Source organism: Aythya marila, assembly GCF_965140915.1.
Source record: "Aythya marila genome assembly, chromosome: 1".
NCBI classification, from domain to species: Eukaryota; Metazoa; Chordata; class Aves; order Anseriformes; family Anatidae; genus Aythya; species Aythya marila.
In genome coordinates this window covers 117,711,461-117,726,631 of record NC_139042.1, presented here as the reverse complement: position 1 = coordinate 117,726,631, position 15,171 = coordinate 117,711,461, and the positions used below count along the sequence as shown (strand labels likewise).

Genomic DNA, 15,171 nt, shown 5'->3' with positions numbered 1-15,171 from the left:
CACTGAAGTGATTTTATATATTTAAGGGGTTAAAAGTATTTCCTTCTATTTCTGCTAGGATTTTAAAATTGCAGTATATGTTTTGAATGAAAGAGAAACATTTCTACATACCCTAAAGTCTTTTGGAACAATCAAAAAAAAAAAAAATCTCTTGAAAATTCTTATCAGCTTATACAACCAATAGCTCAGATTTAGTAATTTAGACACTTTTGTTCAAATACCCATGGCAATGCGTGGTTGCTGATCAGAACTTGGCTTAAACTACCTCAATCAAGCATTCAGCTTGATCTGGAACCTCGAGAGCTTTACTGAATCTAGACTTCAACAAGCACTCCGCATAGTTTGGGAAATGGAGTTGTAGACCAAACAAATGAAAAAAAGAAAAAAAAGAGACGGGAAAAAACAGAAGTTGTACATACCTGTCATGTTCATTGTAAGGACTTTTGTTATTATTCCTTCAAACATCTGTCATCTGACTTTACTGATTTATTTACAAACAAGTCTCTGATTTCAATCATAAAATTTTAAACAGCTTCCCATGTAAATTGGGATTGCTGGTTCCTATTTGGGTCGAAAGTGTTCTTTCTAAAGCAATTTAGGGGGCATCAGTCACTCGTGCATTAGTATCATTTGGACAGAGAGATATCAACTAGTTAATAAAGAAGCACTGAATAATACACCAATTAATTAAATTCAGCCAAATTTGCCTAACAAAAACAAATGACAGTGAAGGAAGCAAAAATAAAACACATGCTAATAACCTCAAGTCTAACCGTATTAACGTGTCTTAACTTCATGCACACGCAAAAACTGAGCTCATTCCAAATGAAATTGTTGGTTGTGCTTCTGTTATGGTTTTATATCTATGGCAACGGTAAATCATCTATTGAACTTCACTACTAAAGCATTCAGAGACAAGGGTGGGGAGGGGAGAGAGTTCTGTGAGTTTTTTTATTTAAAAAGAACTCAAACAAGCTAATGTTATAAAGATGACAAAAGTGTATACACTGACAACACAGTAAAAAGCTGCCTTTGAAGATGGCGCAGTCGCCTTGTTCTGTCAGCCAGCAACATTCCTCCAAGCTCATTTCACAAACCTCTCCCTCTCCACTTACACCTTTTCATGTCTATTTTCCCCCATTATACTAATCTACTGCTGTAAAGAGATCAGGGCTGCTTTAAGTCTTTGAAATCAACTCAGTTTACTGTTACTCCCCCTTCCACCTAGTTTTCACATAAACGTGAAAAAATATTTTTCACATTACACTCAGTATTATGCAACTTCTGCACTAAAATAAGAGCTGTGGGGATGGAGAACGTGTTAAGAAATTTCATAGCCAGGGATTTCTATCAAGTATCCCCATCAAACCAGACAAGTCTGATGGACAGTTGTACCATGGCAGGGACTTCCTCTCTCCATGCAAAAAAAACCTCAATGCTGCCAATGAGGATGTTGCTGAGGCAGCCTATTAAGCCCCCAGAAATATATGCCTCCAGTCAGCCGGCAGCTAATAAAGAGCTGTGCAAAGGAGGCCATTATCTAAGCTCTTCCTGAACAAAAAGGATGGCTGCAACAGGAACTTGTCAGTGGAAAGCTGTAAAGACTTACTGTTTGGACATCACAGCACTGACCAGGGACAGCTGTGGAACAGGAACCTGATGTTTCAGCAGCTACTTCTGGAGGGTCATTATCACTTTTCGGGGACAGGACAGAAGGGGCCTCAGCTAACAAGTGCGTAAGCAGTACTTTGTTGAAATACACTGCTGATATGCAATTCCTTCCTCACCAGCACTCTGTAAAGGAATATGTATCATACATATGAACAACAGCAAAACATACAAGTGCTCATATTCTTTTAGACTAGGGTTTTAAGACTATTCTTGAATATCAGAACATGATTTATAAGTCAGCTGTGGGAAAAAACTAATTGAAAGGAGGCAGATGTGCTGGCCAAACCTAATCATACCTCATACCCGTTCCACAAATATCTCCCTGACAAAGTCTACAACAGGACGTAATTATCTGAGGTATTTGGAGGTTTCTTAGGTTGTTACATGAACAAATGCACAGCCTTATTGCAGGTCTCTAACAAACTAAGCATGCTGCATCTTGGTTAAGACTGAATGCTAACCTAAAAACTTGTAAACACTGGTTTTGGAAAACCATTGTGAAAAGCTTAAAGAAATATATAAAACAGAGTTGCAGTTCAGCACATCTGCAAGTTTTGGATCTAAGACCATGTCTGAATGTAACAGGAAACAACGTTTGGTCTTAAGTTCTTAACGTAAATTCCTGCTTATCTACTGACTGATTTTTATTTTTTTATTTTTTTAAACAAGGTAATAAAGCCTGTATTTCCACTGAGGACTGACTCACCTACTATGTTTGTTTTTTGCTCTGATGTACTGTTTGGAAATTGGAATTAGTCAGCCCAACTAACAGCCTAGTGTGGGTATATTTCCTTCACATCCTTTAACATCTGTAAGGTTTAATGATAAAACATCATAAAAGATCAGGATGGTTTATAAGTAGCTTAAAGGTATTAGGAGGTTTATAATGCTGTAAAAGTATACCTGCCCTTGAGGGCTGCACTGATTTAATTTCTCAAGCACTGCGATAATCACATTTCTAAAAAAAACCCTGCCTGTACACACCTAGCCCCAGCAGACAGCCAAGATCAGCATTGTTCCAGTGCAGAACATCAAACAGTTGTGTTGCACTGATAACTGTCAGAAGCTGAAAATGTAATTAAAGATGCGTAACTACTGAAGTTATTAAGTGTAAATGATCGCACTGAAGTGTCCATTACCAGAGAACTTCTGAGTAGAAAGCTAAGGCCTGTGGGGACTTCACCATGACACTACAAGGAGAGCCCTGCTTCTAGTTGCAAGTACAAGTGGATGCTCAGGCACATCTGGCAGATGTCTTAATATTTCAAGTGCATTTTTAAATGCCTATTAAAATGGCTACAAAATATGGTATTATTTCTTCCCCCCAGATTGAAAAAGCTTCTTGAACAAGAAACAGCGTATCAGGAGAAAAAAGAGAAGGAAAGCAACAAGAAAATAGCCAAACTGAAAGAAGAATTAACTAAACTGAAATCCTTTGCTTTAATGGTGGTAGATGAACAACAAAGACTCACCGAGCAGTTGAATCAACAAAGTCAAAAAATTCAAGAGTTAACCACTTCTGCCGACCAAGCACATGAGAAACTCGCCCTTGCTGAAGCAAAAGTTCAAGAAGAAGAACAGAGAGCCAGCAGGCTGGAGGCTGAGCTGCAAGCCCACAGCAGTAAGGTTTCCCAAGATCAAGAAGCAATGATGGCCAAACTAACCAATGAAGACAGCCAGAATCGTCAGCTCCGGCTAAAACTGACTGCTCTCAGCCGACAAATCGATGAGCTGGAGGAGACCAATAAATCTTTAAGGAAAGCAGAGGATGAACTGCAAGACCTAAGGGATAAGATAAATAAGGGAGAGTATGGGAACTCGACACTTATGTCCGAAGTGGAAGAATTAAGGAAGCGACTGCTGGAGATGGAAGGAAAAGATGAAGAGCTCATAAAAATGGAAGATCAGTGCAGAGAACTTAATAAAAAGTTAGAAAAAGAAGCGACACAGAGCAAGAACCTTAAAGGGGAAGTTGACAAACTCAACAAAAGAATAATGGAGTTGGAGAAATTAGAGGATGCTTTCAACAAAAGCAAACAGGAATGCTACTCCCTGAAATGCAACCTAGAAAGAGAAAAAATGTTAACAAAGCAGTTGTCCCTTGAGCTGGATGGCTTAAAAGCTAGAGTTGGAGAGCTTGAAGCAATCGAAAGCAAGCTAGAAAAAACTGAGTTCACACTTAAAGAAGATTTAACAAAGCTGAAGACTCTAACAGTGATGCTTGTGGATGAAAGAAAAACTATGGGTGAAAAAATAAAGCAAACAGAAGAGAAGCTGCAAGCTGCAACTTCTCAGCTTCAGGTGGAACAAAATAAGGTGATGTCCGTTACAGAAAAACTCATTGAGGAAAGCAAAAAGGCAATGAAGTCAAAATCTGATGCAGAGGAAAAAGTATCCAGTGTAACAAAAGAAAGAGATGACTTGAAAAACAAACTGAAAGCAGAAGAGGAGAAAGGAAGCGATCTTGCTTCCAAAGTAAATATTCTAAGAAAGAGACTTCAGTCACTAGAAGCTGTCGAAAAGGAATTTCTTAAAAATAAGCTTAAGGAGACTACTAAATCCAGCACTTCCTTGCAGCAGGAGAACAACAAAATCAAAGAGCTTTCTCAAGAAGTTGAGAGGCTTAAGCAAAAGCTGAAAGAAATGAAGGCCATAGAAGATGATCTTATGAAAACTGAAGATGAATATGAGTCTCTAGAAAGAAGGTATGTCAATGAACGGGACAGAGCCAAGCTCCTGTCTGAGGAGCTGGAGGCTGTCAAAATGGAAGTGGCTCGGTATAAATTGACGGAGAAGGCTGAGTCCAACCAAGAGCAGCGCCTTTTTAAGAAGCTCAGAGAAGAAGAAGCCAAATCAAGTCACCTTTCCAGAGAAGTAGATGCACTGAAAGAGAAAATTCATGAGTACATGGCAACAGATGACCTGATCTGTCACCTCCGAGGTGATCATACAGTCTTACAGAAGAAACTCACCCAGCAGGAAAATAAGAATAGGGAGTTGGCAAGAGAAATGGAAAGTCTGACAAAAGAATTAGAGAAGTACAGACGCTTCAGTAAGACCCCCAGACCCAGTCTGAATGGAAGAAGAATCTCTGACTTGCAACTTTTTTCCAAGGAAGTCCAGACAGATCCCGCAGACAACGAGCCACCCGACTACAAAACCCTCATGCCTTTAGAGCGAGCGGTGATCAATGGACAGCTGTACGAAGACAGCGATAACGAGGACAAAGACAACAATGAGGAAGAACAACCGGTGTCTTTCAAAAGCAACTCATCCGCTGGGAATGCCGTGAACAAGAAGTTGTGGATCCCTTGGATGAAGTCCAAAGACAACCATCCTCAGAACGGAAAGATCCACACAAAGCAAAATGGAAACTGTGCACAGACTGGAGACCTCGTGCTAAGCCATACCCCCGGCCAACCTCTTCACATAAAGGTAACTCCAGACCACGGGCAGAACACAGCCACACTCGAAATAACAAGTCCTACCGCTGAAAGTCCTCACTCCTACACAAGCACGGCCGTCATACCCAACTGCGGCACTACCAAGCAAAGAATAACCATAATCCAAAACGCCTCCTTAACGCCTGTAAAATCAAAAGCAGCAGAAGGTTACATGAGCCCAGAGCAAGCCATTTCTCCCATTACCATGTCTGCTTTTGCAAGATCTCAGACTCCTGATTCCTGTGGTTCTCTAACTCCTGAAAGAACAATGTCCCCTTTGGCTTTACCAGGCTCAAGTTCTCAGGAACAAATGCTCTCCTCAGAGCCTTTGGAAATGGGAGCCAAGCACGCCGTTTTTAGAGTATCCCCAGACAGGCAGTCGTCATGGCAGTTTCAGAGATCTAACAGTACGGGATCAAGTGTAATAACTACTGAGGATAACAAAATCCACATCCACTTAGGAAGTCCTTACGTCCAAGCTCTCACCAGCTCCAAGCCCGTCAGCCCTTGTACCCCGGTGCAAGATAACCGAACTCCAGCACTAGCTAACGGGATACCCAGTAAGCCCACCAATAAAATCACCAGCAGTATTACTATCACACCAACAGCCACTCCTCTCCCACGGCAATCACAAATTACAGTAAGTAATGTCTATAACTGACCCCCCCATCCATGCTGACACCCTTACCAGCAACCCATCCCGTTTTTCATCCCAGCAAGAATGATTTGGAACAGCCCCTTTCCTTTGGGAGAGATCTGTGCATGAACTTTACAACAGTATATGGAACTAACGTTAAGTTTTGCCTGCTTAGTGTTATCAAGTGTGCACTTACTGTATATCTTCTCATTGAAATACAGTTATGTAAAATATTTAGTCTTGCACTTGTATAAATGCATCTTTATGTATTTCCATTTTCAAAGTAACTCACATTACTTTTGACTGCAACTTGCCTTGGTAAAATATTTTAACATTACAAAAACAGTAAATAATTGATTATTTTTATCATTGCTTGCAGAACATTTTTTGGTTTTGTGTGTGTTTGTATTTTTTTTGCATGTATGGTAGAATTTGAATTAAGCCATAATATTGCCTGCTAACTTCAGATATGACTTGATTCATTATCTTCCCTGCTATTTCCCAATTCTTCCTAGCCCTCTCATTTCAGATAATTATTGTTACATCACACACACTCAAAATAATATGTATTGTATCTTGTTGCAGATTTTATGATGCATAAATGATATGTTCCAGACCACAACCACCACTTTTTCTCCCCACCTTTTTAACACTATGTTTGGTTACAATTCTTCTTATACCCTCCTGTAAACCTTTCTTATAAGTGAACTGGATTCAGATGCCTACATCAGAAAACTACTCAAACAAGGCATGTTTTATTTTTTATTTTTTTTTCCTAATCCAGCAGAAAAACTACCATCATCTAGGTACATCGTTAAACAATTAACAGCAACACTTTGATTCCTAAACAATTAGCTCAGAATGGACTCACACCACACTCAAATTTCATCTTAGCTCCTCACCATCAATCCAACATGCTATATACAAGACAGGTACACTGAAGAAGAAACAAGATTAGCAAACTATGGCACGCCGTGTTTTCTTGTATAACAGGCAGAGGAAGACAGAACCATTAAGTAGTGGTACTAAATCCTCTCTCCAAACACAGACCTCTAGGACTACGGTAAATTGCAGAACCATACAGCACAGAGAAAACAGGTTAAGATAGTTGAGTGATGAATACAGTATTAGTGCCTAGGAGAAGGACAAAAACATAAACATTGCTGCCCTCAGATTACATATGGGCCAAGCACAAAATCCTAACCACCCATAAAGTGCTGCTACTGCTGGACCAACTTCCCCACTGAATGTAAATCAAGCCAAAAGATCTGAAAAACACTTTCGGATATCTCTTTTTTTAAAAGCTGTTACGAAAAAAAAGAAAAAAAATCAAATCGGAGAGTCAGATTCTTATTCTAAAGAAGTTAAATGCCTATGTATCTCATGCTCTTTTGGAGAGGATAAAAATCAAACCTCCTTATCAACAAGGAAGTCTGCATGCAAGCATGAAGTCCCTATTCACTAAACCCGTATCTTTATTCTTGTTTACATTACGTAGTGTAAAAGAAAAAAACACATTTTTGCAGTACAGCCTAGCAATTGATTCAGCAAAGGACTTTAACGTAAGAAAGGGACTTTTTTTCAGACCAGAATCTAAATGATTACAGCTGTAGTTAATAGCTGATTTTTGAAGGAACACCTTCTACTGAAAATCAAAACTCATCACCCCTACACACTTCAGTAAAATCAACAATGGGAAGAAAAATTAAGTTACAGGTTTTGTGATAGATTTGGATACAACAAGCGTACTACAGCTGAGCAGTGGAAATTTTTAAGTCAATGTGGAACCGCACAGGCCTAGCTTGGTGTCATGCATAGCTTCAGCAGATGCTCTATCAGGTTATTAGGCTTCACAAGACGTTCTTCCCACTTGGTTTGTCTCATGTTATCTTCACTGACTGCAGAAGTGAGATCTGATTAAGAGCTAGTTCAGAAGAAATGAATGGTCTTATCCTGCAAAGCAAATTGCAAGTTGGCTCCCACCAATTTCAGCAAAAGTTACTGATGACAGTACCCAGCACTCAGGCAAGTCAAGATTACAATAATTTTAGAGTGTGCCAATTATATGAAAAAGTTAATTTACTACATTCAGCTTACACATTATTAACTGAAAGGCTCAGCCAAAATTAAAAGCAAAAGCAGTCAATTCAAAACACTCTCTGTACTGCATGTTCTATTGATCCATACCCAAGATCTCTCAAGGGACATGCTATAAGCGTAATAATGAGTAACTGGGCCCTGAGTAACAGACGTCAGATTTCCTAGAAATTAAAGAATAAACAATTGTCCCTGAGAAACATTAGCATTTTCTTCTATTGGACGTTAAAATCGTGTATAAAAAAATATTGCATTTTATACCTGCGTTCCAAGTGTACAGAAATGTGTTGATTATTAACCACCTGGCCATCTATTACAATGCCTTGTAAAAGATAAGCACAAATCAGGACATAATACCAACAAGCACACTTAGTCCTTTGGACAATTCCCAAGCTATTATGAATAAGGACATTCAGAGTTTAAAAGACGTTTTCAATACAAAGCCTAGGCCAGAGTTCACACCACTTTGCAGGTTAATTATTAAACAAGACAGTTCTTCTGCTACTCTCTGAATACTTATTAAGACATTCTGCTAATGTCTTAATAAGAAGCATCACCATTACCTGTAAATGAACTTGCTATGTTTCCAAAAAATCACACCTTGATGAAAGGATACTTATATTCCTCTGCTAATTAAACAGTCAATTTATAGACCTTCACTGACTTCACACCAGAGGTTTTGTCATTGATTTCAACAGATGAAAAATGAAATTATTATTTTGCCTGAAAATAAGGTTCGCAGAATAAAGCCTGTTCATCCTATTCAAATTCCCAAGATCTGTTTCAAAACATACAGGAGGGAAAATACATGCTTGGATGTTGTTGAGAGCTGAAACTTACTCAGCTGTTTGAACAGAAATAAGTTAGCTGTAATTTCATCATAACAATGGAAAGCATAGCTTAGGGACTGAAATCACGTATTTAAAATTTACTGCAAGCTGTTCAAAACCACTCCGTATTTCAGATTATTTCTGTTTTACTGAGGGGGAATATTCACCTACTTCCTTAGCAGGTAAAGAGAAAGCAGCAGAGTAAGGAGAGAAATTAAATGATCTGTCTGTAAATTGATTTAAACTCTCTGAACAGAAACATCAAGCATAATCATATAATCATATTAAATTTCAACCAAGTAAGGCAATTTTTCTAGGACTGGGATGCATTCCAGGTGGTAAGTATTGCTGTTTTAATCTTGGAGGATGAGACACTTTTGGTTACAATATTTGCCCTAAGGCCTGAAATATGACAGATATTTACTTACAATAACAATACAAATAAATAATAAAGCAAAATATGGTCACCAAAAATAATAGAGAGAGAGAGACTGTGAAATAGTTCATAAGAACAGTTTTCAGCAGATCATAGTATCAACCCTTTCCTTTTCCAAAATTCTTAGCAAACAACTCCCCTCAAATCTAAAAATCAACTTGACATCCAGGAGAGAAGGGAAAGCCTTCAGGAACAGAAAGGGAGAGTCAGATGATAAAAGAAATAGCAGCAGTTATCAGCCCACTTTCCTTGCTCTTTTCAGTTTTAGCTCAGTAAGCCAGAGAACACAAGCAAGGGCAGCACCTACAGTTCAGTGCTCAGCATTTCTGAATTATTCTGTTTATGTGATTAAATATTTCCTTTGAAATGTTTATAATTTTTGTCCTTGCAGGGAGGACAGATGAGGGAAGGGAAGGGAAGGGAAGGGAAAGGAGGAAAAGAAAAAAAGAAGAGAGTAAGAACCAATAATGGTATTGAGAGCAGAGTGCCTGTCCATCAACTGAGAGGCACTACTTCACATTTAAAAAAAAAAGAAAAGAAAAGAAACACTCCCTCAAGTAGCTCATTAATGAATAAATTTGACAAAAATTACAGGAGCAGTCAGCTACTTTTCCCAATTCATAGTATATTAAATAATGTGAATATGGTGCCTGGGGACAGAACGCAAGGCTGTAAGGGAAAAGATCTCTACGTAAGCATCTCACGCAAGGCTTAAAAAGGCATGATTCCCACACTGAGGAAAAATAATCAGAAACAGAATTATACAATACTTGCTGATTAAGATTGAAAGGATGCTGCAGGATTAGGTGATGGAAATGGAGTAACCGTTTTCCTAGGGACTTTGTCCCTAGGAAACAGATCTTGAGACATGCAAAACAAAAACTGACAACTGCCTAATCTCCAGGCTTAAGCAAAGACTACCAAAACATTATGTTACCAAGAAACAGAAGAGAGAAAGATCTTACGGTTCAGGCTCAGCACGAGTGGGTGTATAAAGGCATTTTAAAATTAACACCAAGTACTGTAAGTGGGAAATTGCTCGGGGAAAAGACTGACCTTAAAAATTTATGAATAAGGGACTTTTTTCACAAACCTGCAGTCAGTGGGCCCAAGATGTAGCTAAATGTGGTCTGCTAGCACATCACCCAGTGCTCCATCCTTCTGTGGCCATTCAGTAGGCCTCAAATTCAGTAGGCCTCAAATATCAGAGCTGCCAATTGCATATGATTCTCCCCAGAATACTAAGCAAAAATAATCTTGGGAAACAGATTCTGAGTACAGCAGGAACAACCTGTTTCCATCAGCAATTCTCCACTCCCTGGGGCCTTCACACAGGGATAGCCAAAAGCAGCTCCTTCCCCACTCGTAGCCCTACCACAGGATACCGCCCGCTCAGTTAATGCTGTCACTGCTGTTCAGGGGCACTGCCAAGCAGGTTGAGAAACTAACTTGGATTGGAAACGAACAAATCAAAAGATAAAACGGGATTAATTTCACAGCACAGCCCTACAAACAGCTACATCAGCACAACTGAAGGGGCAAGCAACAAGGGACAAACGCTCTTTGTAATGGAGTTGCTGCCAAAGCCCTGGTCTCATCTCCTGAGGTGCTACCACTGTGCTCTGAAGAGATGCAATCTGGCCTGCCTGTGCATCACAAAGCACTCCAAATGTGCAAGCACTCAACAGAACAGTCCCACTAAAAACCTTTGGGGGCTTTAACAAGAAATGACTCACTTTACAGCTGAGAGGAAAGAAAAAAAAAAAAAAAAAAGAGAGGGAAGAAGCTAACTGACTTGTGTAAAGGCAGAGCAAGGCACTTCCAGTCATGACAAAAATCCCCAACTTCCTATCCTTGAGTATCTCATACTCAACCCATTATTGGTGATGCTTTTATCCTGTAGAAACCCCAACCTAGAATGGACAAAAGTTGAGTATTTTTATATATGTATGATTAATACAGTTATACATATAAATTATATATATTTTTATATTTATATTTAAAAGTAGGACTCTGATTAACACACCTTTAAATGGGACCTCCACAGGTGCAAATAGCCTGTTTCCATACAGAAAAAAGGCCCTGATGGTAAAAGCATACGGCTCTTTTACCTCCTCCATGCAGAGCATGAGTGTGCCTTCACGTTCAAAGGTGTCTGTAGGTATGAGTACGTTTTCACACATCCTGAAAAGGTGGATACTTAGAAATGCATCAACACATCTATCCCTAGCTGCCCGGTCTGTGCAGAATACGACCCACTGTCAAGACTTACTCCACAAATGGCAGCACCGATCTAAGCAGAGAGAACTGATGACCTCACACATATTTGTAAAATAATGTATTGTACAAATACACTTAATTTTTAAGCACCAGCAGAAACATTTCCGTGTCGGCACTGCCCTCTCCTGGGCAGAATCAATACTGCAGGGTGTTCAGTAGTCTTCCAAAAGGCCATACACTATTTCTTCTTGGAGACAGTGCCCTAATATGGTGCCTTCTGTTCTCAGGGGACAAAGAGAAGAGAGCAACAGGCACTGTCCATTTCAGAACAGCAAGCTGCCTTGTAGTGCTGATCGATCAGTCCCAAGGCAGTCTTTGTCCTACACGAGTTGACTCTCGACAACCTCACCTTCCCCTGCAAGTTGTCAATTATCTATTAACAATAAGCCTTTCACCTACCTTATGTTCAGGGATTATATTTCCCCGTGAAGACATGTCCTAAGAAAAGCAAGGCCTGTGACGGAATTTCAGTAATTAGGAATGCCAACTCTGCCTCCAACCCTGCCCAACCCTGTTTCCTTTCCCTACCTTAAAGTAGATTTGAACTTGGTGTTCAGCTGAATAACATCGCAGTGGCACATTTGGACACATGAGCACAAATCATGTCAAATGCATGGAAATTATTTCTGATTTCAATAGAGATTTCTCTGTCAAGTAGTTTATATTGAAATCGTGAGTTCTGTGATAGGACTGATATATAAAAAGAAATAGTAGAAATGGCAGAAAACTGAGCTTAGAAAGGCTGAAAAACATCCCGAGGTCCCATTTTCTTTTTGTAATTTGGTCTGAACTCTTCCCCTGGTTTACCCTGTTCTAAAACTACTGCAACGATAACAGTTTCCCTGTTACCCCAAGTATCTGTAACAGGGATGAAACATTCTTGCCATTAAAAATCTTGCAAATTTCGGAACTAAATTTCCCTTGATGAAATTGAAATCCAGTTTGTTTCCTATCCCTACACCGGATTTGGAAAACTATTTTCTCTGCAGTGGCCTTTCACATATTAGAAGACAGTTAACATATCTTTCTCCAGTTTTACTTTCTCCAGATTAAACAAGCCCAATTGTTTTCCCACCTAATAGCTCGATGAGTACTACCACTGTACAGATTACTAATTATTTTCCCTCTGCACAGATATTTATAACAGTGTGTACATTTCTGAAAACACGGTGCCCTGAGCCAGACAATTCCCTGCCTAAGGCCTTAACAAGATCAGTAAGTGTAAGGTTTACTTATCCTGCTCACACATCTGAATATAGTCACATACACAAACCGGTCGCATAAAAGGAAGCACAGAGCAACTGAGAATTTCCCCTCTGGATTCCCAGAAGACAGATGCCAGATCCTAGTGAAAGACAAGGAAATACTCAAATGTTCTGTGCAATTCAACAGTCCCAGCTGAAAACCATCTTGTTTGGACACCAAAGGGAATATTTAGCTTTGCCACTTAATTGTAACTCATCCTCACTTGCAGACCTGGCTTTCAGTCCAACCACGTTCAATCATCTAGGAACAAACTGCAGTCTGGTAAGAAGCACGTTTGGATTTCTGTGTAGAGGATCTTCAGCACCACCCTCTGGCCACTTTCACTTACGTTGCAAATGATTCTCTCTACCACTCAAAAAAAAAAACTAGAAATTTAAGGAGAAGGAACCCAATCTAAAGTTATTTCTCCTAGATCAAGTTCTACAACAACACCAGAAAAATAAGAAAGCCTACAGAAGAACTGTTCGCCTCTATTTAAACAGATATATTTCAAACAGGAGGCAAAGCATGCATCACACTTTTAGAGAAAAATAAGATTAGGACCAAAGACATTAGAACTACCCAAAGAACATGAATTTTCCCTCCTTGATGCCCGCACACACATCTGCCTTAGCCTGCTCCCCAGACAGCAAGCACTGTGTTGTGGCAGAATACCTGATGGCCCACGTAAGTAATAGATAAGCTACCTCTGTGCCCTTAGGGAAAAGTGCATACAGAATATAAATCCTGGTATTATTTTAGAGCTTTACAGCTGACTTCCTGAAATAAAGAAAGGGCATTTTCACTCTTGCATGTGGAATATGACAGCTGTCACCCATGAAGCCTTTGTCCCAGTCTCTGAAGTACCTGATGCCATCCACCATGGAATAACAAACACACGTGCTACATACAAGTTCTCACTGTAATACCCTTTTCTCCTTCCAGTTCCCACTCCAAGTGATTAAATCTACTTCAGAAGTCAATTTAAAACTGAGGAAGTTAAAAGATCCTTTTGAAACTGCATTTTTATTGATTCTTTGAACATAGCTGTAACTACTTAGTTTTACAACTCTAAACATTGCTGACAAAAACTTTGGTATTTTTTGAATCTAACACCTAAAACTAATATGACCCTGTTACTTTGACAGACATGCTGCATAACCTGCTTATTTCAAAAGCATTTTTTTGTTGTTGCTTTTGTTGTTATCATTTGCCTATACTCACATAACTGTTGTTTACACACATTACATAAAGGAAAACCACGCAACTGCTAAAATCCCAGCTAGGTAGCTCCTGGGAAACATTTAGTTTCTAGGAGTGTTTTGAGAGCACCGATGGGAATTAAAAAGGCCTCTCCAGAGCACAAATGGCAGTTCAGCTTGGTTTTTGAAAGATAAACGTCTTTCTGCCACTTAGAAAGACAGCAAAAAAAGGGCTTACAGATGAGAACTCAAGGAGCTTTAACTTAACACCAATGATGAACAGAGCTGGCAAATTCAGGAAACAAGTGGGTGGCAAAAAAAGAATCAGGTAGACTGAAAACCATTCATTCATCTTGCAGGGAGAAGTGAATTGGTAGAAGGGGTTGAAGAGATTTGAGGATAGACTTCCCACAAACAGATAATAGTGAAAGATCAAATTGAAAACACCACCAATATTTACAGAGTTTTTTTAGTCACATAGGTCTTCCTAAAAACCAACACAGGAATTGCATCAACTTAGGTATTAGGACTATAAGCAAACCCTGACAAAGTGATCAGTTCCCATGCAACATTGAGCACTAAGTAGTAATAATTTAGATGCATTCGGTGCTGTCAGTGATGACTGCAAAACAGAGCATCACTTTGAATCATCTAAAACTTTTGGTTGAAATGAAATCTGACTGCTCTGAAGGCCATGCTGTAAATGATGGTTTTAACGAACTAGAAACTGGCACGAACCAAAGGCCAGAGCACAGGGGTATTTTCACCATTTTCCTACTGTTTTCAGAGGACTTCAGAGTCTGGAAACCAGTTAGATGCACAAGATCTATAAAAATCTCAGCCTACAAATACTTTTTTCAAGAACAACACAACTCAACCAAACACAGGTAGAATCCTCCAACTGCTTTGTACCATATTGAATCTCCAGAAAGGAGCACTTCTCCAAAAAACAAAACCAAAAGAGATGACAGAAGAGAACACTTAGCGACACAAACGTACTTGAGCACACAAGACCATATATTAATACTTTTCATCTATTCATTGCAATATGTTTCTGCAAATAATGGGTAGTTCAATTCTTTTTATGGTTAGGAATCTGAGACACATTCTATGTATTTTCTAAATTCATAGCAGATAGTAGCACCTCCAGAAATAGTACATCCAAATATTTTATTCCCAATACTGTGCCTCATCTAACAAAAAATGCCACATAGCCAGAAGGAAAACTCAAGTCAGTGTTCAAGGATAGTCATACAGCAGTAACACAATTATCCCCTCCAACACCCACCCCTTTTTCCTTTGCAGTGCCTTTGAGAATTTAAGTAAAATG

At 39.2% G+C, this 15,171-nt stretch overlaps 2 protein-coding genes across 6 annotated transcripts in view; one reads left to right on the top strand and one right to left on the bottom strand.

Annotated features, from left to right (window-relative positions):
- Positions 1-15,171, bottom strand: part of CMSS1 (cms1 ribosomal small subunit homolog) — a 232,512-nt gene that overhangs the window by 209,577 nt on the left and 7,764 nt on the right. The gene's annotated exons all lie outside the window — the stretch shown is intronic.
- Positions 1-15,171, top strand: part of FILIP1L (filamin A interacting protein 1 like) — a 198,920-nt gene that overhangs the window by 177,821 nt on the left and 5,928 nt on the right. For all 5 annotated transcript variants that reach the window (XM_082767215.1, XM_082767216.1, XM_082767218.1 and 2 more), the window contains one exon: positions 3,000-5,754. In XM_082767215.1, the coding sequence (XP_082623341.1) occupies positions 3,000-5,754 (2,755 nt within the window). The remainder of the gene's footprint in view (positions 1-2,999; positions 5,755-15,171) is intronic.